The sequence below is a fragment of the Calidris pugnax genome, unplaced genomic scaffold (genome assembly GCF_001431845.1).
Source record: "Calidris pugnax isolate Ruff unplaced genomic scaffold, ASM143184v1 scaffold5, whole genome shotgun sequence".
Lineage (NCBI taxonomy): Eukaryota > Metazoa > Chordata > Aves > Charadriiformes > Scolopacidae > Calidris > Calidris pugnax.
The window spans coordinates 2,854,611-2,878,189 of record NW_015090814.1 but is presented as its reverse complement, the minus strand read 5'-3'; the positions used below and the strand labels follow the sequence as shown (position 1 = coordinate 2,878,189).

The 23,579-nt window shown below is 40.0% G+C and overlaps 1 protein-coding gene and 1 non-coding gene across 2 annotated transcripts in view; both read left to right on the top strand.

The window, feature by feature from the left end:
* The first annotated feature begins 793 nt into the window (after positions 1 to 793).
* TRNAY-GUA lies at positions 794 to 883 on the top strand. The gene is given in 2 exon segments: positions 794 to 830; positions 848 to 883. It is a non-coding gene; the product is annotated as a tRNA-Tyr (tRNA).
* Positions 884 to 1,150: 267 nt separating this feature from the next.
* Positions 1,151 to 23,579, top strand: part of MYBL1 (v-myb avian myeloblastosis viral oncogene homolog-like 1) — a 32,996-nt gene continuing 10,567 nt past the window's right edge. Inside the window, exons 1-14 of the mRNA XM_014939596.1 lie at positions 1,151 to 1,224; positions 5,763 to 5,865; positions 5,989 to 6,060; positions 8,879 to 8,971; positions 10,394 to 10,614; positions 12,383 to 12,566; positions 12,797 to 12,871; positions 14,351 to 14,455; positions 15,910 to 16,143; positions 17,012 to 17,380; positions 20,079 to 20,221; positions 20,605 to 20,719; positions 22,352 to 22,468; positions 22,555 to 22,659. Coding sequence (XP_014795082.1) covers positions 1,151 to 1,224; positions 5,763 to 5,865; positions 5,989 to 6,060; positions 8,879 to 8,971; positions 10,394 to 10,614; positions 12,383 to 12,566; positions 12,797 to 12,871; positions 14,351 to 14,455; positions 15,910 to 16,143; positions 17,012 to 17,380; positions 20,079 to 20,221; positions 20,605 to 20,719; positions 22,352 to 22,468; positions 22,555 to 22,659 — 2,010 coding nt within the window. The remainder of the gene's footprint in view (positions 1,225 to 5,762; positions 5,866 to 5,988; positions 6,061 to 8,878; positions 8,972 to 10,393; positions 10,615 to 12,382; positions 12,567 to 12,796; positions 12,872 to 14,350; positions 14,456 to 15,909; positions 16,144 to 17,011; positions 17,381 to 20,078; positions 20,222 to 20,604; positions 20,720 to 22,351; positions 22,469 to 22,554; positions 22,660 to 23,579) is intronic.

Genomic DNA, 23,579 nt, shown 5'->3' with positions numbered 1-23,579 from the left:
ACAATTTTCTTTAAGTAAACCATTTAACAAATGTACTTGGAGTAAGAAACCAGATGCTGGTTTGACCATTAGAGTAAAAATCACATTAAAAGTAATACAGGGCGAAGGGGGTGGTTGGGGCCTGTGATGGCTGTGGGTGAATGGATGCCCTTAAGCGTTGACCCCAGCAGTCTCTTTCTCTGGGCTGCAGGAACAGCCCCTGCCCTTATTATTTAATGCCAACCCACATTTTTATGGCTGGTGCTCGCACCCTTTTCTTTTGAGGCCTCCTCAGACCTCATGAGGTGGTGAGGGCAGCCCCGAGAGGGACGCGGTGCCATGTTTGGGGTGCCCTGTTTTCACCTAACGAGGGAGCAGGTAGAGGAGCCGCCCCATGAGCGGGACAGTGGGGCGTGAGAAGACTCATCTTTGTGGGAACACCGGGCATCAAGGTTTCGATGGAGGGAAGAAAGGGAGGGAAGAGGGAAGGGCCGGCAGCGTGAGGAGCTGAGGGGCGTGAGGGAAGGGCCGGCGGCGTGAGGGGCTGAGGGGGCGTGAGGGGCTGAGGGGGCGTGAGGGGCTGAGGGACACCTCCTCCCTCACCGACCCGCCGGTAGCCGGGGGAAGGCGCCGGGGGGGTGGGGGCGGAGACCCTCCGGCCCTGTCAGACTCGGCCCGGCTGTCATTTCAGACCCCGGCCCACAGCGGGGCTTTGATGCCCGGGCCATTCCCGGGGAAAGGGGGAACCTCAACGGCGGGCGCGGGGGGCGGTGGAGCAGCTTGTGTGGCGCGGAATGGGCCCGATACGCAGCTCCCTTCGATAGCTCAGCTGGTAGAGCGGAGGACTGTAGAGGCGAAGCCCGCGGGAATCCTTAGGTCGCTGGTTCGATTCCGGCTCGAAGGAGAAGCGCAATTATTTTTGCCTCTCGCTCCCAGACAAAGCGCTTTCAACCACTTTGCCTTTAACGCGGCTGCTGCTGCCCGGCTGCCAACACCGCCTTGATTTTTTAAAGGAAAAGAAGGCGGTTGTCCCCGTCTGACGATTCTACGTGTTTGCAACGTATGGCTGAACCCCTGGCTGCCCTGTGTAGGTAGGCTCATCTGCAGCAACCCGAGTTCCCCTTTGGGGACACCCCGACTCCCCGCTGGCCCCTTGTTGGGGTGCAAAACCATGATTTCGACGGCTGTCTCCACAGCTTTTCTAGCCGTTGAGAACCAGAATGAAGTTGTTGATAGCGGGGAAAAGTAAAGGGAGTGCCCCAATTCATACATACAACCTTTATTAGTCAGAAGGGTTGACAGCAAAGGTAAATTTGAATATCTAGTGCTTTACATATAAATAAATGCAGCAAAACAGAACAAAACAGTGAGGATCTGTACATGTGGAGAAGATTAATGGGTGTGCGACTGAACTTTACACAGACACAGGCCATGTAAGCATAGCTGTGTTCAGGTTAGGAGCTTTTCTGAAAGGCAAAGAAATGAGTAAAATAACATTGAAAAGAGCTAAGTCCTGAAATCCTTATTCATCCTTTCTCCACCTGTCCTCAGAACAGCTGATCCTGATGGCAGTGAGACAGGCAAATGCTCTGGTACTCTGAAAACCAAGTTTCCTCCTTGGAATTAAACCATGGGCTCAGACACTCAGATTTTTAGGCTGCAACTCCTGGAGAACCCACACAGAGCCTTGGTGACGGGTTTGTTCTGAGGTTTTTGGCTGAGTTAGTGGCTCTTCTATAGAGGTCCCCATGTCAGTAAAAGGGCTTTGCAAATGTGTGGTAGCTTGTCCATATTTGCATCACATAAAATTGTGGGATCAAGTCTCCCCCCCCCTCCCCGCCCCGCTCCTCCCGCCGCCGGGCCGTGCTGGCGCTGCTCTCGGCCTCCTTTCCACCTCCCCGGCCTCGGCTGTCACTGCCCACCTCCCTCCTTCCCTCCCGCCCTCCTATTCCTCCCTCCCCTGGCACCCGCACAGGTATCCGGCCGGCTGTCCGCTTGCCCTCCGGCTTCCCAGCACCAGCTCTGGGGTGGTGGTGGGGTATAAATCTCTCCTCTCGCCCCTCTGCTTTGGCTCACACCATCTCGGTGGCAGCTTCACCTCGGCGGTTCCTGTGCCCTTCTTTTCTGCGGGCGCGGAGCCTCCCGGCAGAGACTTAGCGCTGTCTCTTTTCCTGCGGGTTGTTTCCCTCCCTGCTGGAGCAATGCTTCTTGCTTTTCTCCTCCCCAGTGCCTTCGTCTTTTCTGCGGGCGCGGAGCCTCCCGGCAGAGACTTAGCGCTGTCTCTTTTCCTGCGGGTTGTTTCCCTCCCTGCTGGAGCTTCTTGTTTTTCTCCTCCCAAGTGCCTTCAGCACAGCCCTGACGTAAGGTTAGAGGTTGTTCTCTTAATATTCAGGCCTGCTGATTTCTTCCAATATCTTAAGTACATCTACTTAAGTACTATTCTTTGATTTGAGGATGTTGTAATCCAGCCTGAAATATTCCCGAGGGGGAATGTTTGTTTTCCTCCAGAGCTTCAGCAGCAGCCCCAGATGGTTCTCTTCCATCTTTTGTTTTATTGATATGAAAAATGGGTGTGTCTTTACTTTGTATTCAGAAGGTGGGTCTTGGAAGAACTGTTCTATTGCTATAGTTATTCTTGTCCCAAATAGAAAATCAGTTTGGGAGAAGTGATAAAGAAATGTAAAAGAAGGATTAGGATTAAGAAAGGAAAGAATGTTCAGTGAGTAACACCAGTGCATGAGTTACCTATGGCATCTGGGGCTTACCCTGACTGCATACGTTCTCATGGAACTGGGGGATGGTTTCAAAGTTACAGGTATTAAAACCGCTTCTGTGTTTTTCTCTGACTTGAAAAGGGTTTGTAAATTGATATTCTTTTTCTGCAAAGCTGCAACTAAAACAAGAAAGCGCTGCTTCGGGGTCTTAGTTGTGTGAGGAACAAAGATTTGTTAAGGGGCTTTGCTCACAGAGGCTACCTGCTGGAGCGGTCAGTACTTAGCTGTCTGCAAGAATCAGCTCAGAGGGAGAATGTTTCTTGTTTGCTCCTAATCGGCATTTTTTAATTTAAGAGCCTTTCATCTATGGTACTGCAAACAATAATTTCATCTCGGCAGAGCTTGTATTATCTCTCATGGCTATGGAGCGCTTTGATGTCATCACTGAAAATATAGCTGGTTGTGGATAGCAGAGGAACATTTGAGTTGGAGATCAGTAGCCCCAGAAGAATACGGTGTCAGTGTGTGATGATGATGATTTTCCTTAATTATTTCTCATATCTTGTGGCTATGAGCTTACATAAAGGTGATTTCAAGATTTTTAATCTAAGTGTGGAGTAAGGAGAAAGTATGATTGTTTTGCAGTAAATAGAATTACATTTAATTTTGTTAAACTGCTCTTGGTTTTTGCAATTGGAAGCTTAATTTCATGCAGAACCAAGGTGCAAGAGAGGTTAGTGCCAGCTCAGCTGGCCCTAGTGCCCTTGAAGTGCATGGAGGTGGTTGGTGGCTGGGCCAGTTTGGCTGTGGGACGTGCCTGCTGCTGGAGAACTGCAGATGCAGGGTTCTGCACTGCCACTGCGTTGCCTCCTACTGCTGCTCTTAAGGTGCAAGAGAGGTTAGTGCCAGCTCAGCTGGCCCTAGTGCCCTTGAAGTGCATGGAGGTGGCTGGTGGCCGGGCCAGTTTGGCTGTGGGACGTGCCTGCTGCTGGAGAACTGCAGATGCAGGGTTCTGCACTGCCTCTGCCACTCTGTGTTGGCTCCTACTGCTGCTCTCACGGAGCCTTCCTCTTTTAAACTCCCCATGAACTCTCATATAACTCAAGACCCTGTTCTTGAACCAGTTTGCTGTGCAGTGGGTGAGTAAGGATGTCATGTTGACAAACAGCTTAACCACAGGCCAGATTTTAGTTATCAGTAAATTGTATGGCTTCCTTGGTATGAAATAGCATTATAATATCAAAATATGCTCCTGGTAATACCAAGATACACTCCTGAAGGTGTTGAGAACCTGTCAAAAGACACACACACAAAAAAAAGGTGGGAGGGGGAAAAGAAAACTCTTAGTTACCTGTGAGTTTAAATCCTATTTTCTTAAGTCTCGAGCCACTTAGTGCAAAACTCTTACAATCATCGTGTTTGCAGTTTACTTTTTCATACTGTAAAGAACTTGCTGTTGACCCTCAGACAATCCTATTTTCTTAAGTCTCGAGCCACTTAATGCAAAACTGTTACAATCATTGTGTTTGCAGTTTATTTTTTCATACTGTAAAGAACCTTACTGCTTTGTATTTCACTGGCTCCACAAAGTTTTAATATGTTTACGTGTTGCTAACTATTTCTACTGCATCATGAGGTGAAGTGGGGCGAATCCAGACGCGGTGTAGGTTGTAGAAACTGGGTTAAATGCACTGGGTCTGCAAGAGCTGGGAACATGCTGTATTGTAGCAATTTTTTCTTGACTGACCGTATATTTGCATTAACCATGGAGAATATACTTCATGGGAAATAAAAAAATGTAGGTTGGTAGCAATTTTTTTAAGTAATGCTCTTCTTGAATGACTGTATAGTTGCATTAGCCATGGAGAATATACTTCATGGGAAATAAAAAATATAGGATGATCAGCATGTGGTGTGGGTGAAGTATGTGTTCTGGAAAATAATGCAGAGATCTGCCATCCAATCAGTTGTTAAGACACCAGCACAGGTTAATTCCGTTACTGGGAATGTGCTTTTCAGCCTTTGGTTGAAAAACAGAAGTAATTTTCAAGGCTGAGCAGAACTAATAAATTTAATTTTGAACATGAATTCATGATATTTATATTATGCTTTATACTCATAATAAAATAGAGAAAAGGCTGCAGCGTGAAACTGCTTTTAATTAGAGCTGTGTGATTTGCTGGGAGCCCCTTCTTTGCTGTACCTGATGCGGAGGAGCTGCTCGTCTTGTTGTCAGGCCTAGATGCCCACTTGTGTTTGGATTGATGCCCTCCAACGTGAGTCACGGATGCACAAGTGCCAGCGGTATTTGCACGGGACCTTTCCCGGTGCTGCCGGTTTGTGGGGCTTTGTTTGCCCGGGCTGTGAATGAGGCGTTTCTCCAGCAGATGGAGCGTGGTCCACACGGAGCCACAGAGGTGACCTCCCTGACTCCTAATTTAGAGGGTCAGCGCTGATACTGTAGCTCTTTCTGGCTGAAACATCTCCCTCTTTAAAGATTTGTATCTAATTCCTGTAACATTGAGGCAAGGCTTCTATTCAAGGCAGGAGCCCACTTAAAATCTCAAGGTGATGCTGAATGACTTGGCAGTCTTAGTGTGTTTGTTGTTTGAGTGATGGAGTCAAGGCAGGAGCCCACTTAAAATCTCAAGGAGATGCTGAATGACTTGGTGTGTTTGTTGTTTGAGTGATGGAGCAGAAGAGAAATGTATTTTGCAGACTGGCGAACGACTTTACACAAATGAGCTTGTAAGATAAAATAAAGATTCATAAATGTGTTACAAAAACATGATCATAAACAACAGCTTTTGCTTCACATTTAAGTATGGATGTGGAATGAACTATCTGTCCATATCCCAGTTTGTGGCCTTGAAATTCAAAATTAATTCTGTTCCTTTGACATGCTGGATATAGGCCACTGCTGGAGGCAGACCTTACATTCATGCAAATTCCATATGTCATTTTAGAACAATAGGTACAGATTGGGGAAAAAAGCTACAAGTAGTCAGAAAAACTAAGTTCTTTAGAGTTATTTTAAACTCTTCTATCTTCTTCTGTTGTACTCTGCAGTGAGGAAGATGATGACCTTCAATATGTGGATCACGACTATGAGGTACCACAGCAGAAGGGTTTGAAGAAGATATGTAACAGGGTGAAATGGACACGTGATGAGGTAAGCTTTTTTTGGCTTTAGTTTCTTTCCTATCTGATATTGGTAGCACACGAAATATGTTATTATTTAGTATCGTGTTGGGATAGGTTGTAATACTTATTGGCTGAGGTTCTGTCTTAACAGGATGAAAGGCTAAAGAAGCTGGTGGAACAAAATGGTACAGATGATTGGGCTTTCATTGCTAGTCATCTACAAGTAAGTTGATTCTCTGTTTCATTTAATTTCCCTTTTAATATTTATTTACTTTGGTCTCATGCCTAGTTTGGAAATGAGATGAAAGAAATCAGAAACACATAATAGTAAAAAATATTTTAAAGGATGCTTGTAAATCGAACTGGAGAACCAGGCCTTGGAGAACCTTATCAACTCAGACTGGGGCTCAAGTGATGGTCTGAAATAATAAAAAATAAATTATATTTGTTTTCAGTCTGGAATATATTCCAGCTTCCTATTGGTTGCATCATTTGTGGTGCTTTCATCTACAGTTCATGGGTTGCTCCTGAAGCAGTTAGGAGACTGGGTTGCATGTGAAAGATTGTTTGAAAGGAGAAGGATCAATTTCTTAAACACCTTAGGAAAAGGGGAGTGATGTGGGTTGGTTTGTTTGTTTTGGTGCTTGTTGGGTTTTTGTTTGCTTGCTTTTTATTTTTACAGTGATGTTTGTTTCCCTAACATATGTAAATCTTTCTACCCAATGATATCTTCAGTTGTTATTAATGGAACTTTAGTAAGTTTCTTGGAAGTTTCCTACTGACACTTAAAATTTCTTGTTCTGTTCCAATGTTCAGATGGAATGAATAAAAGATTTAAGGTTTGAACCAACGTGTGACTCCTCAGCTGCACTGCTAGAAAATACCTACACCTAGATTGGATGATGTCTTTTTCTCCTCTTATTAATTGTTATAAAATGCCTACTATAAAAACATGGCTAGAATCTAAGGTGAAAATTGCCACCTAGAAGTGATATTGAATATTCAAATGTTAGAAATAAAAAAATTATACCCACCCCTTGACTTTGTGGTTCTTATAATATTGAGTGGGATGATATGGTTGTACGCAATTCCTGTGTAATTATGTAAAAATAGACCTGAATTCTAAATGCTGAACAACCATAACTTTTCATCATTCTCATTGTATTTTTGTAACTGTGATGCTTCTGATTATTTTTTTTCCAGGTGGCAAAGTATAGCTATCAGGGAATGAACTCAAAGCTCTTAAAATGAAGGGGTGCATAAGCAAATCACTATTCCTTATATATATGTTATCCCCTTCCAAAAAGCGGTGAAATTAGTGCATAGCAGAGGAGAAAAAGATACTATCAAAAAGCTTTTCTATTAAACTGTTTAAAAATACAATGTTTGGTGGTACTGATCTGCAGCTGCAGTAGGAATTGTATTCAACAGATCTAATAGTTTAATTTAATAAAAAGTTCTCCAGCTGAAAACAAAATCTGGATAAAGCAAGCTGTCATTCAGCTGTGCCCATCTGAGCGTGAAAAGAGGTTCCCCAGCTATTATGGGGAAACATGCACAGAGGATCAGATCACCCATTGCAGAGTTGTTGAGGTTGGAAGGAACCTCTCAAGATCATCTAGTCTGACCTGCCTGTTCAAGAAAGGTCAATTGGAGCAGGCTGCCCAGGAAAACCAAAGTGTATCTTGAGTTACTAGCATGTAAAAGCACTCAAAATGCCATGTTTTTAGAACCCCATTTCACTATTGATTTGGGCACAAGTAAAACTTCCTTCAGTTCTGCCCAAAAAAGTCAAGATGGCTTAAAGGTGACTCTCAAGAGAGGGAATATTATATTCTCTTTCCATTTATTTGGGCTAAGGAAGACCTGAAACAACTTTATTGTTTCATCCCATCGTTTGTTTTGCTCTTCTTCCCCAAACACCATAATTTCAGAAATGGCTGGGAGGCAAACACTAAAAGGCCAGTTTTTTTGCTTTCATTGAAAATGGGAGTAGCTATTCTATATTGAGCCTGTCTCCATCAGGAAATAATGTAACAAACTGGTGTGGTTTTAATCACACAGTGTCTACTTGTGATTGACTTGAAGATACTGTGGTCAATGTAATTTAACATGCAAAAAACCAGTGTTTTGAGTGGGTTTTTTGTGGTCTTGCAAACTACTTGTTTAACTTTATCTTAGCATGGTAACACCTTTACTTGGTAGACAAGCCCAGCAAAACTGAAATTGATACTTGCTATCCAGCAGCTTGCACTGAAGAGATTAAATCATCGTGTCCCAGCGTTATAAAAGGTGCACTACCATGTTGTGGTGGGGCAGGCTCTTACCTGTGTCTTTCTCAGGGTTGGACCAACTATCCTGAGAGCCCCAAACTTCCCTACAGACAGGTTTTAGGAGGCCAAGTGAAAGCTTATTTCTCTTTCATAACTGGGAACAATATTTCAAAAGATCCTTAGTGAAGCTACAGAAAAGCACCATCTGTCCTGAGCAGAAAAAGCAATGTTGTTTAATTAGTATGTGTTAGTTAAACTTGATATAAATCTGTTTTCCTTAATGCTCTAGTAAAGAGCTAAGAATATATTCATTTGAGACTTAGAAACTAAAGCTTATTCTTTTATTTGAAACAAAAAGTATTTGCTTTAAAAATTTCTTTCCTTATATAGGTTATAGATAATGTCAAAAGCTTGTCAATCACATACAGTTTAGGGAAGGTGTGGAGTAATGAGGGCAAAAAGAATGCCAGGTTTTTCTTTAGAGAAGAGCAAGTTCTGATTTTGATTATCAAGTAAGAACACTGAAATAATTAGATTAGAGCCTTGTGCAAGGCTGTGGTGGGTTTTGGTTTGGTTTTTTTTCTGGAGAAGAGTTTTTATAAGCAAATGGCTGAAGAAATATTAAAGGAGAATTTAACTACTATACTTAGAACAAAGGTCTGGATAATTCTTTTATTTGAAATAAGCCAATAATTCTGGCTAGCTAATATTTACAGTTTTATGTATTCAAGAACTTAACAGCTACGCTGGTCTTCTAAACTCTTTCAGAATCGTTCAGACTTCCAGTGCCAACATCGATGGCAGAAGGTACTAAACCCAGAACTGATTAAAGGTCCCTGGACTAAAGAAGAAGATCAGAGGGTAACAAAATCTAATTGATACTGTATTATTTTATGGTAATAAAATTGGCATATGACTGCTAAGAACGTGTATACTTTTCCTGAGGTTTCGTCCCTGCAAAGATGATGTCTATTGCATCTTGTGACATAGACAATTACATTATGCTGTGTGGGAATTAAAAGGAAAAACAGCTGCTCTTAAGTAGATGGAATGTCTGGTCTGTCCCCCTTGCTCAGATTGCCAGCTGAACCCCCCCAGCTTACCAAGTAGAGGAGATCTCTTTAGAGCACTAAAGATCAAAGGTCTCATTTACATCTTTTGTTCCTCAAACCCACCAGACTTAAAGGGGTTGGGAATAAGGGAAATCAATTTATAGTCTACTGTTAAAGAAGCTACCAATGGTGGTTTAGTCTCCTTTCCCCTATCTCTGTTAATCCACACTGCAGCTTTTTGCCTGCAAAACCAGTGCCAGCACCTCAGGGCCTCCCTACTCTTAGGGAGGTGCACATATAGCTTTCACATGCACTATTCAAATTGACTGCTAATTCCCAGTATTTAAAATTGTTTTAAGATGTTTAAAATTGGTATTTGTCAACTTGGGAATACGGTCTTCCTAAGCTATTTTTTTTTTTTAAATTCTCATGAGTCTTTTAAGAAAAAGCTTCTAATGCGTAAAACCACACAGAAATGGGGTGAAAGTTGGGAGTAGAGGTGTGGTTTTTTTTCCATATGTATGTTGTTGAAAAAAGGCAAACCAAGGATCTCTACCAGCTTCTTTCTTTGGTCTTTCCTGATGTCATCTTATGTAATGGGTGACAGAAAGGAAACTTCCAAATTAATGTTTTTATCAGTGTATACTTATATTCTAAACACAGAATTTGAAGTTAAAAAGTATTTTTCAAAAAATCAGTTTAACACCCCAAGTCACCAGTATTTAAAATTGTTTTAAGATGTTTAAAATTGGTATTTGTCAACTTGGGAATACGGTCTTCCTAAGCTATTTTTTTTTTTTAAATTCTCATGAGTCTTTTAAGAAAAAGCTTCTAATGCGTAAAACCACACAGAAATGGGGTGAAAGTTGGGAGTAGAGGTGTGGGGTTTTTTCCATACATATTTTGTTGAAAAAAGTCAAACCAGATCCTTACCAGCTTCTTTTTTTGGTCTTTCCTAATGTCAGCTTATGTGGTGGGTGACAGAAAGGAAACTTCCAAATCAGTGTTTTCATCAGTATATACTTATATTCTAAACACAGTGAGTTTGAAGTTAAAAGGTATTTTTCAAAATATCAGTTTAACACCCCAAGTCACTGTCTGCCTCCTTAGGCCCAGTATCTTATCAATGTGACTATTATAATCCTATTCCAAAATGTGAATTTATCAGTGTTATCAGTCCTTGATTAGGAAAATTAGGGTTTGGAATTATGTGTTTTCATCTGTGTTCCAGGTTATTGAATTAGTTCAGAAGTATGGTCCAAAGCGCTGGTCTCTAATTGCAAAGCACCTGAAAGGAAGAATAGGCAAACAATGCAGAGAGAGATGGCATAATCATCTCAATCCGGAGGTAAAAAAGTCTTCGTGGACAGAAGAAGAGGACAGAATAATCTATGAAGCTCACAAGCGTTTGGGAAACCGATGGGCTGAAATAGCAAAGCTGCTTCCTGGAAGGTGCTTTTCAACTCTATGTTAAATATTGGAATATTGGAATACTAGAGTCATGGCACAACTCTAGTATAATTTGTTAGTCAGAGAGCATCTGTTGAAACCTACATGACAACATTTTGATCTTGATAGTTATTGACACTTTTGATCTTTTGCATTGGATTATGTATTCTTAAAAAGCCATAAAAGCAATAAAAAGACATCTAACGTTCTGTAAGTTCCTTCAAAGATCCTCCTGTTCACATGGAAAAAACTTTCACTCTAAGTAACAGTGGAAGAATGCATTAACATCCTTTGACTTGATATCAAAGTGCCTTCATTAATACGCATTTGGGGTGGCTTTTTTTCTGGTTTAAGATCAGAAATTCTTTTTTTTTTTAAATTTTATTTTTGTGGAATGCTTTTTTTTTTTTTTTAATTTTCTTTTTGTGGAACACTTCTTGTTAAACAGGACACTCAAAAAAGAGGATCTTGGTAACCTTCATGAGTCCAGGCTTAGGCGTCGTGCACTGCAAAGCCAGTTGGTTACCATGTAGTCTCTAAGTTAAGAATTAATTGTGTGCATTGTTCTCCTTATTCCCATGTAGTCTCTAAGTTAAGAATTAATTGTCTGCATTGTTCTTATTTTTCTTTCAAATGTGATTGCCAAATTATATGCTTGTGGAAAGCAAAATCTTAGTGTGTAAAGAGTTTAATGAAATTATTTTTTTTTTTTACCTTCTACTGTAAATTACAATTCAATGTTAAGTTGTCCCTCTCTGAATTCAGTGTTCTCTCTGAAGAGAGGTGATTGTCTAGGAGTGCCTAAGGAATGTCAGCACTTGTTGTGTTGGAAAAATGAGTCCCTAGAGTTGTGTGTTTAAAAATTTGACATTTTGATTAACTATACCATCCATGAATCACAGGAAATCCTTTGAAGGAATGGGAAGGGAATGGATTGCATCTTCATAGAATTTCAGAGAAGGAAGATGAGTTTGTAAGGACAGAGACACTAGTGGGATGAAAAAGGGACTACTTCTTGGGAGTTAGGCTTAAATCAAGAATGGGGCTTAAAGCAATTTTTATTTTACCTCTTTCTAAGGCTAGTAATAATGTTGCCAGTATTTCAGACTGTACTGCCTTCATACTCCACTCTTGCCTTAATGCTCGTCTAGTGTTAAAAGTGATTTTTAGCCTGTTTGTCAAACTGCAGGCTTTTTCTTTCCAAAGGGATTGACTTCTGCCACTTCTGCCATGCCTGCTTTCCCCATGCAGGAGCAAGGGCAGCAAGATGCAGGGGGATGTTCTTCCACAAAGCTGCCCACAAAACCCAGAGCTGGGAATGCAGGCTGGCATTTCTTTAGAAGGGAGATCTTCCAGTGGCCAACACCAGCCACGGTGCCCTCATGCTGTGGGACAGCAGGGTGATTGCCTTAGCTTCATGTTCTGCAAAGTTGTAGCAGAGGGTAAATAATGTAGTGACAGGGAACACATGGTTGTTCCAAGTAGCCAAGAAAAAAGGCTCTCACCCATGATAACAGCCAGAGCCGAGGCTTTTTCTCTTGCTACTTTTAATTTCCTGCAGATTTAAAGTTGAGTAGAAGGAAGTTTTGGAAAGAGGAGTTTTCTAGTCACTCTGCCAAACCCCCACTGATAACAGAACTTAACATCCCAGCTGCTGGAACTTTCTGGATTTATGGCTTCGAATTAACCTAATGTACAAACATTATAAATTATGCCATATATTAAACTTTGACATGTGGAAACCAGTCACTATTGTACACTCTCATTTTAGGACCGATAATTCGATTAAAAATCACTGGAATTCAACGATGCGAAGAAAAGTGGAACAGGAAGGATATTTACAAGATGGTATAAAGTCTGAAAGAGCTAGTTCATCCAAACTTCAGCCCCAGCCTTGTCTGACTATGGAGCACTTGCACACTCAGAATCAATTTTACGTACCTGTTCAGACACATGTAAGTTCAAAGTCCGGAATAATTAGTATTTTCCAGTTTCAAATACTTTGTTGGGTTTGGAACAAGAAACAAATCTGAAAGAATGGAGATCTGGGGTTGTTTTTTTTTGTGATATTATGGTAACTCAAGATTTGTAAGCCATAATAAAGAGTTTCTGTACAGTGAATACTAGAGATAATTTTATAGCCTCCTTCTCTTTAGGTTTTGTAAAATGACTTGTGTCTTTTTAGATTCAAGCGTACCAGTATGCCTCACCAGAAGGCAGCTGTCTAGAACATGCTTCAGCTCCTTCCAACTTAGTTCAGGTAACTTGTTAATGGGCATTGTAAAGGAAGAGAATGTAATGTGTATTATGCTGTAAAATGAAGAGTTTAAAAACCTGTAACTTCAAAAAGTCTTGAAGTCTTTATCGTTCACCTGAATTTATGTAAGCGTTCCCCTGTGAGTAGCCTTGCAAGCTTAGTTAGTAGTTCTAGGTAGGTAAAATGGATCTGTCTTTATACATCCCAGAAACACAACAGTTGGGCTTGTTTCTGACAGAAGTGTGGCTTAAAAATAGTCTGCTAATTAAATCTTTAGGTTAAAATTATAATCTGTTAGTATTACCTAGTTTCTGAGAGATTTCAAGAGATTTTCCTACTTTATATACATAATATATATAACCCTATCTGGAAGACTCAGTTCAAATAACTTATTGTGACTTAAACTTTTTTGTTCTTATTAGGTTTTAGTAAAAATAAGAAATAATGAACTGATAAACTGTCAGTCAGTTGAAGATGCTCTTTTGCAGCATTTAAGTATATTCTCAAGTATTGAGAAACTTCAAAACAAATAAAACAAATCAAGTACATTTATTTCCTTTTGCTTCTTTGGGCTCACTTAGAATATATCTGAAATTCCTCATGTGTTGCAGACTGAAGGTAGATCTTGCTTTACGATATGACTACCTGGAAGAATTTTTGTGTGTTTGAAATTAGTACAGAAAAATTATTTTGACACAGGGAATAATACATATTTTGTTTGTGCCAGCTGTGTTAGAGGCCTTTTGCAGATCATCTGTTTCATGTTGCATTTTCTTCCCTGATCTCAGTATAAGAATACAAATTATAACAAAACCTCATACAGCCTTTAACACTCTGGATTGCCCTCTACAGAAAAATATAAGATACTTTCTTTTCCTTGAAATCCTCCCTAAACTGGGGGGTATAACTAGTTACGAAACCCATGGCGTATATCCTCGCTTATCTATATTTATAGCAATAGTAGAAAGTTTTAAGGAGGTTAAAAATAAACCAACCAACCAAAAGCAATTAGTTTATTTTCTTTTTGGATAGTAGTGGCAGGATTGCTTGTGTAGACGCTCTGTCAGCAAATGCTGATTCGAAACAGTTTTTTGCACACTTAGTGAGGATAAACACCTCAGAACTCTAGAAACAAACACATCTACCAAGGTGCTTATGTCATTGCTTCTATGAAGTATAGAACTGGGTGACTTTTGGTTAAAAAGTGCTAGAGTGTACTGAGCATTTACAGGCCATATTGGAAACCTGTTAAAATATTAGTTTATATCCCACCTGAACATCAGATCTCTTTCCTGGTAATTGGTGGAGTAGTTTGGCTTGCAAGTAACTGTTGTGTTCCAAATGTGATACAGCTTGACCAACTTTCTTCCCACTACCTGTGGATTTCTGTTAAAAATGTAGCTGCATTACAATGTAGAATCTTTACTGGGGAGGGATGGAGGAGGTGGAAAATAGTAACGTCTTCTATCTTCAATTTTTCAGCCGTCATTCATTGATGATGATCCTGATAAAGAAAAGAAAATAAAGGAACTTGAATTGCTACTTATGTCAGCAGAGAATGAAATCAGAAGAAAACAAGTGTCTTCTGTAAGGACTGTAAATTTATGTAAATATTTGAATGTGCTTTACTGAGATTAATCCTTAGCAATTTGTTAATGGGTGTTTGGTTTTGTGTGGTGTTTTTTCACCCAACCTTCTAAAATGAAACCTGTAGCTGTTGGGTTGTAAAACAAAGCCTATGTACTACAATTGAGGCAAATTACGTTTAGTGCAATTTTTCTAAACTGTGAAAACAGCAGAAAAATGACTTGTAATTTGACAGTTGTTCCTAAGAGCCAAGATTTTAATCCTCTTCATGAGGTAGCATACTTGTTGATAATGTCACCATTCAGTTCTATAGATCAGCAATATTGATCATCTTTTCAAAGAGAAAGGCTTCTAGACTTCCATTAAAATTAAAATCCTGTTCAGAAGTTAAGTGAACTATCAGTGCAGAATCAGCCTTAAAAAAAATATCGGATCAAACAAGTATTTCACATTGGAGGGATGGAGGAGGTGGAAAATAGTAACGTCTTCTATCTTCAATTTTTCAGCCGTCATTCATTGATGATGATCCTGATAAAGAAAAGAAAATAAAGGAACTTGAATTGCTACTTATGTCAGCAGAGAATGAAATCAGAAGAAAACAAGTGTCTTCTGTAAGGACTGTAAATTTATGTAAATATTTGAATGTGCTTTACTGAGATTAATCCTTAGCAATTTGTTAATGGGTGTTTGGTTTTGTGTGGTGTTTTTTCACCCAACCTTCTAAAATGAAACCTGTGGCTGTTGGGTTGTAAAACAAAGCCTGTGTATTACAATTGAGGAAAATTATGTTTAGTACAGTTTTTCTAAACTGTGAAAAGAGCAGAAAAATTACTTGTAATTTGACAGTTGTTCCTAAGAGCCAAGATTTTAATCCTCTTCATGAGGTAGCATACTTGTTGATAATGTTGCCATTCAGTTCTGTAGATCAGCAATATCGATCATCTTTTCGAAGAGAAAGGCTTCTAGACTTCCATTAAAATTAAAATCCTGTTCAGAAGTTAAGTGAACTATCAGTCCAGAATCAGCTTTAAAAAAAAAATCGGATCAAACAAGTATTTCACATTCTAGAAAAAGTTTCTAATCTTAAAAAGTACCTGTGCTGTGTAGTGAAAATGACTTCATAAAAATACTGATGTTCAGGAACACAGGAAAGTTGCATCAGAGATGGCTTCCAATACAACCCATAATTATCTAAGTTATAAGCATGTATAAGATATGAATGAGAGGTGAGATAAAAATCTTACACAACTTGAGAATGTGGAGTATGTTAATGTAAGGAGAAGACTAACTGCATTAATGCAAACAGATAATTAGTGTTTGAAAAAGCAGGAAATTAATAGTTACACTCAATCTTTCCACATACTAATTTTTTTTTTCCCTCCCTGCGGTCACATAATCAACTCTTTTCAATTTCTAAGGTAAAAAAGATTAATGTGTTTCTTCATACCTTTTAGCAAGCTGGCAACTTGCCTTGTTGGTCTGGAAGTTTTGTCACGGAAGATTGTGTGTCTAATACACTAAATAGCCTCGGGGAGCAAACGAGTGAGTTCTACAGCGTGGATGAGACCCACGTCACACCCGTTCAGCAGAGTTCACCCCCGAGGTATTTGGCTGTGGAGGCAAACACAATGTTGTCATCTCTACAAACCATCCCAGAATTTGCAGAGACGCTAGAGCTTATTGAATCTGTAAGTCTCTATTTATTCTCAAAAACTGTTTATTTAGGAACATTAACTAATGCAATGTGTATAAAATACTCTTGAAATTACCTTATGTTGTACTTGTCTGTAGTTTCACCCATATTGGTAGTTACCCATATGGAGTGATTTGTTTGATTGCCTGTTTTAAAAGAATTGTCTTTTAAAATATTGGTTTTTAGGACTGTGTGAAAGATACAGGGAGAATCATAGAATGGTTTGGGTTGGAAGGGACCTTAAAAACCATCAAGTTCCAACCGCCCTGCCCTGGGCAGGGACACCTCCCACCAGACCAGGTTGCTCCAAGCCCCATCCAGCCTGGCCTTGAACCCCTCCAGGGATGGGGCAGCCACAGCTTCTCTGGGCAACCTCTTCCAGTGTCTCACCACCCTCACAGCAAAGAATTTCTTCCTGAGATCTCATCTCAATCTCCCCTCTTTCAGTTTAAAACCATTCCCCCTCATCCTATGGCTTCACTCCCTGATCCAGAGTCCCTCCCTATCTCCTCTGGAGCCCCTTTAAGGACTGGAAGGCCGTTAGAAAACCTCTGGAGCCCCTTTAAGGACTGGAAGGCCATTAGAAAATCTTGCTGGAACCTTCTCTTCTCCAGGCTGAACAACCCCAACTCTCTCCACCTGTCCTCGTAGTAGAGGTGCTCCAGCCCTCTCATCTGTGGCCCCTCTGGACCCCTTCCAACAGATCCATGTTCTTCCTGTGTTGAGGACTCCATATCAGGATACAGTAACTAATTCCATATATAGCTTTTGGAGGTAGAGAGCTGTTAGATTGGCTTGGATGTTGTGAAATAATCTCGGATAAGCCTTCTAGTGTTTGAGTGTTTTTTCACCTTGCCTCACAGGATCCTGTAGCATGGAGTGATGTCACCAGTTTTGAGCTCTCGGAGGCTGTAGCATCTCCTGTCAAGCCAGCTCCAGTAAAACTCATGCGGATTCAACACAACGAAGGGACTGCTGAGTGCCAGTATAACGTCAGCGTCGTGCTTGATGGCAAAAAACACAGTAGCACCAGTGGGGAGGAAGAAGCAGTTTTCCCAACAACACCAAACGTCACTAAATTCAGCACTCCACCTTCTATCCTAAGAAAGAAAAAGAGATTGCGTGTTGGGCAATCACCAGTTAACGAACTGAACGATGGCTTGTGTAATGATGCCATCAACGTTGCACTAAAGCATACACCAGTGAAAACACTACCATTTTCTCCATCACAGGTGAGTTTATTTTTAAATATTGCTAAGCTATGAAGACTGCAGTGGGTGCAATATAAATTACAAATACTTTCTTCCCTAGTCATACATTGTATCCTAAACAAATATGTCCAAAAACTTCCTATAACATCTGCATAAGGGCAGATATATTAAAAAGAAATGGTTAAATAACCTGTTTCCTCTGTTTTGAAGGCTAACTAGGGGGGAGGGGAGCAGCCCGGGGACTTATGTCTCAGCTCACACTTTCTCATGCAAATAATTGTTGATAGAGACCTATTGTCTCTGTGACCTAATTAAGCAATAGGGATTTTTAAAGAGAAAAACAAGGTTTCAGGGACAAATATATCACAAATGTCTTGGATTATAATCAAGAATAATTTATTGGGGTTTGTCAGTGAAAACCCTTCAGATATATACATATAATTTTTTTTACTGCTCAGTACAGTGGTGAAGTTTTGCCCTTTAAGGTTGCTTATGGTTTTTTTTTCCCTCTCTTGCACTTCAGTTTTTCAACACTTGCTCTGGAAATAGATATGAATGAGAGGTGAGATAAAAATCTTACACAACTTGAGAATGTTGAGTATGTTAATGTAAGGAGAAGACTAACTGCATTAATGCAAACAGATAATTAGTGTTTGAAAAAGCAGGAAATTAATAGTTACACTCAATCTTTCCACATACTAATTTTTTTTTTCCCTCCCTGCGGTCACATAATCAACTCTTTTCAATTTCTAAGGTAAAAAAGATTAACGTGTTTCTTCATACCTTTTAGCAAGCTGGCAACTTGCCTTGTTGGTCTGGAAGTTTTGTCACGGAAGATTGTGTGTCTAATACACTAAATAGCCTCGGGGAGCAAACGAGTGAGTTCTACAGCGTGGATGAGACCCACGTCACACCCGTTCAGCAGAGTTCACCCCCGAGGTATTTGGCTGTGGAGGCAAACACAATGTTGTCATCTCTACAAACCATCCCAGAATTTGCAGAGACGCTAGAGCTTATTGAATCTGTAAGTCTCTATTTATTCTCCAAAATTGTTTATTTAGGAACGTTAACTTATGCAATGTGTACAAAATACTCTTGAAATTACCTTATGTTGTACTTGTCTGTAGTTTCACCCATATTGGTAGTTACCCATATGGAGTGATTTGTTTGATTGCCTGTTTTAAAAGAATTGTCTTTTAAAATATTGGTTTTTAGGACTGTGTGAAAGATACAGGGAGAATCATAGAATGGTTTGGGTTGGAAGGGACCTTAAAGATCATCAAGTTCCACCCCCCTGCCCTGGGCAGGGACACCTCCCACCAGACCAGGTTGCTCCAAGCCCCATCCAGCCTGGCCTTGAAGCCCTCCAGGGATGGGGCAGCCACAGCTTCTCTGGGCAACCTCTTCCAGTGTCTCACCACCCTCACAGCAAAGAATTTCTTCCAAAGATCTCATCTAAATCTCCCCTCTTTCAGTTTAAAACCATTCCCCCTTGTCCTATGGCTTCACTCCCTGATCAAGAGTCCCTCCCTATCTCCTCTGGAGCCCCTTTAAGGACTGGAAGGCCATTAGAAAATCTTGCTGGAACCTTCTCTTCTCCAGGCTGAACAACCCCAACTCTCTCAGCCTGTCCTCATAGGAGAGGTGCTCCAGCCCTCTCATCTGTGGCCCCTCTGGACCCCTTCCAACAGATCCATGTTCTTCCTGTGTTGAGGACTCCATATCAGGATACAGTAACTAATTCCATATATAGCTTTTGGAGGTAGAGAGCTGTTAGATTGGCTTGGATGTTGTGAAATAATCTCGGATAAGCCTTCTAGTGTTTGAGTGTTTTTTCACCTTGCCTCACAGGATCCTGTAGCATGGAGTGATGTCACCAGTTTTGAGCTCTCGGAGGCTGTAGCATCTCCTGTCAAGCCAGCTCCAGTAAAACTCATGCGGATTCAACACAACGAAGGGACTGCTGAGTGCCAGTATAACGTCAGCGTCGTGCTTGATGGCAAAAAACACAGTAGCACCGGTGGGGAGGAAGAAGCAGTTTTCCCAACAACACCAAACGTCACTAAATTCAGCACTCCACCTTCTATCCTAAGAAAGAAAAAGAGATTGCGTGTTGGGCAATCACCAGTTAACGAACTGAACGATGGCTTGTGTAATGATGCCATCAATGTTGCACTAAAGCATACACCAGTGAAAACACTACCATTTTCTCCATCACAGGTGAGTTTATTTTTAAATATTGCTAAGCTACGAAGACTGCAGTGGGTGCAATATAAATTACAAATACTTTCTTCCCTAGTCATACATTGTATCCTAAACAAATATGTCCAAAAACTTCCTATAACATCTGCATAAGGGCAGATATATTAAAAAGAAATGGTTAAATAACCTGTTTCCTCTGTTTTGAAGGCTAACTAGGGGGGAGGGGAGCAGCCCGGGGACTTATGTCTCAGCTCACACTTTCTCATGCAAATAATTGTTGATAGAGACCTATTGTCTCTGTGACCTAATTAAGCAATAGGGATTTTAAAGAGAAAAACAAGGTTTCAAGGACAAATATATCACAAATGTCTTGGAGTATAATCAAGAATAGTTTATTGGGGTTTGTCAGTGAAAACCCTTCAGATATATACATATAATTTTTTTTACTGCTCAGTACAGTGGTGAAGTTTTGCCCTTTAAGGTTGTTTATGGTTTTTTTCCCTCTCTTGCACTATAGTTTTTCAACACTTGCTCTGGAAACGAACAATTTAACCTTGAAAATCCTCCATTTACATCGACTCCAATCTGTGGGCAGAAAGTTCTTATTACGACTCCTCTACACAAGGAAATGACACCAAAAGATCAAAAGGAAAATGTGGGGTAAGATTATTACGTTAAACATCTGGTGGTGTTCCTCAAACAAGTTTTTCTAACCATTGAGAAATTAATCTACCTATATTAAACCACCTAACGCTTAAATACTTGTGTACAAACAAACTGGCTTCCTGATTTTAACGTCACAGAAAGTGACTTGTACTCAGTTAAAATTTTTCCTTTTCTAAAAATACCAAACAAAATCCAATTATAGTTTAATATACCTGGGATAATGCTGTGGTGATCTTAGTATTTCAGATTCATGGTGGTGATGTCTGTTGTGTAAATGAAGGTATTTTAAGATGTTTCTTAGATTCATTACGTTACATAACTGTTGATAAAGTAAAATATTAAAATGCATGTATGAGCACTTTTCTATGCTTGAATAGTTTTAGAACTCCCACAATTCGAAGATCTCTTTTGGGTTCAACACCGAGGACTCCAACTCCTTTTAAAAATGCTTTGGCTGCTCAGGAAAAAAAATATGGTCCCCTCAAACTTACGGTATGTGGTGACATTGCTTATTTTCTTCTTTGTTAACGCCTAAAAGTCCTCTTGATTTTGAGACATTGCAAGCTTCAGCATGATCTTAGAAAGCACTTTCTGACAGTGCTGTTTCAGTGACTCATATCCTTCAGTGCAGTATGGAAAGGTTGTCTTTTTGAGTGGTATTTGGTACATATCATCCTATGATCTGTAGTAATCTTAAATTGGTCCCGCTTTTTTGAGTTGTTTTAAATTTGTGTAGCCTTGCTAACACTGTGCCTCTTAGGAGGTGGTAACATCATTGGCTGAGATTTTGATTTCAATGCTATAGCGTTTTCTTTTTTTCAGAAGGAAATTTCTAAGTGAGATAGTGAATGGGTGTGGGTCCTCCAACTGGATAATCTAGAAAGAGCAAACTGGTGCAGATGAATGTGACTGACGGTGTTATTTATTTTAAGCAACTTTCACTTGAAAAGCTGCATTATCTTTGAATCCTCTGGACTATGTACGAGCTGAGTTGTTTTCTGGTTTTGGTTCCTCTGCAGTGCTAGGACTGAAACCAGATGTTTACCACAGCATGCTAGGATTCTGAGAATTTTTTTGATGGGAAGAGGTTTGGAAAGGATTTTTCCTTCCTAGGGGCTTACTTGAGTGACGTCTACAATTTTCTTCATCCTAAACCCCAAAGTCTTAATGTAGCAATTCATGATTCCTCTGATTCATCTGGCTGTCACAGAAGACTCTTCTTTTTGTTGAGTGTAGATAATGTTACTTTTTATTTATTTGTTTGTTGGTTCCAAATGAATTCAATTTTTCCTCTCTTCCTAGCCTAGCTAAGGTATGTTAATGCATAATAACTTTTGGAATTCAGTAGACATATGCTTTTTCAAGTTCTGAAAAAATTCCAGCCAATATATATTGACTACTTCTTTTCTGCAAACACAGAAGGTAGCTCAGACTTTGCCACGGGGCTTGGCACCATCTGTGTTACCCTATAGATTCACAGTCTCTCACTATGCAAATGGAGTGGTTTGGCATTCCTGTTTCTGTCCACTATTAACCTCCTGTTCAAAATCAAATTTTGGGGGCTTAAGGGAATTCTTCTTCTCTTGGTACACAAAGGAGCCATCTGTATGGCTTCTGTGAAATTCTGTACTGTACTTAGGACTATCAATGTCTTATTCAAAGATTCGTGTTAAGATTGATATAAATTTCTTTCCCAACAACAGTCATACTTTTCTAGTGCAGTTTTTGAGTATGTTTTATGCACCTATATATACATATACGCATCTACGTATGTGTTTAGTATATATAAAGTGTTTTTATTCCTTTTGTCAGTGAGTAACCATTGCTAATAAATGCAAACAAGTAGTTTGCATGTCTTCTTCAATACTACCTTGCATTTTTTGAGGCACTGTGTGTGTATATATGTTTTATGTGGCTAAAATAATGAAGAGTAAAATGAATTTAAAAATCTGCATAGCTTTGAAATCTTCTGTAGCTGTTAATTACAACAGCTTAAATCCTTTTAGCTATTGCTGTATTTTGCAAGATCTCTTTTCTGGACTACTTTAGCTGAAAGTAGAATGTGGTAAAAACTAGCAACTAATAGACTTCCTGTATTTTCTCCTCCGATTTTAATTAACTTAGTCACAACCACTTGCCTTCTTGGAGGAAGACATTAGGGAAGTTTTGAAAGAGGAAACTGGAACAGACATATTTCTCAAGGAGGAAGACGATACTGTGTATAAAGGCTGCAAGCAGGAGGTAACATTACAATAATAAATTTAAATAGGAAATAACTGCTTTAAAAAAATATTTTACAATTTTTCCCTGAAAAATGTTTATTGCAGCACAACTCTTCTAAAAAAGTCAGAAAATCGCTGGTCCTAGATCCATGGGAAAAAGAAGAGGTTGGTGCCCAGCGCTTCACAGAAGAGAATAGTTTGGATGCACAGGTGAGTGTTAAAATACTGAACACCAATATTAATATAGAGCTCAGTATCTTTCATTCTACCAACTAAAATAAACTGTATGGATTGAGGCTGGATTCATACATCTAGAAAGCGAAAATCATCTTCAGTTTGAAATATTACTTCAAGCACTGAAGCAATACTTGAACGTTTGGCTTGAATTCATGCATGAATTCATGCCATGTGTATGCTGTGCAGATTTGCTCTTTCAGCAAAACTGCTTCCAGGCTGGTAACCTATAAACCATAACATGGCAGGGGATTTGGAGCTAGATAATCTTTAAGGTCCCTTCCAACCCAACCCATTCTATGATTCTAAGACAGATGACACACTGAAGCTCTCTGTAATATACCAGGAAGATGGCATTTGCCCCTCTGTTTTGCATGCTTGACGGTCTGGCAGACATCTGCTGAAGATACCTAATTGCAAATCAGGCAGTGTGCTTTTCCTTTTCCTGCTTCACAGAATAGGGGAATACCTTAAGAAATACCAAGCATGTAGAAGATGAGGTTTGTGGGCTTCCTCTGCCTGAAGGAATTTGAATACTTCTGCCTCAACAGCCAAGACCTCAAGAGTTCTGAGATGAGGCTGTTTGGGTCCCTCATTCCTTTAAAAAGTAGCTCAAGATTTTTCCAGTTGAGTGAATGTATAGATTAATCTTTAGTCCTGCAGTTTGTAGGAAAACTTTATTCTAATCTAGTTCTTAAATTAATGTACCTATGTGTTTAATTCTGAAAGAGCAAATGTCTGCGACTCTTCATCTCAGGTATAAAGCTATATTCAAGAGGAAGGAGCCAAAGTCCCTTAAAATGAGGAGTCCTTAAATGAGCCAAAGTCCCTTAAAATGAGTCCCTTATGAGGAGAGACTGAGAGAGCTGGGACTCTTTAGTCTGGAGAAGAGAAGG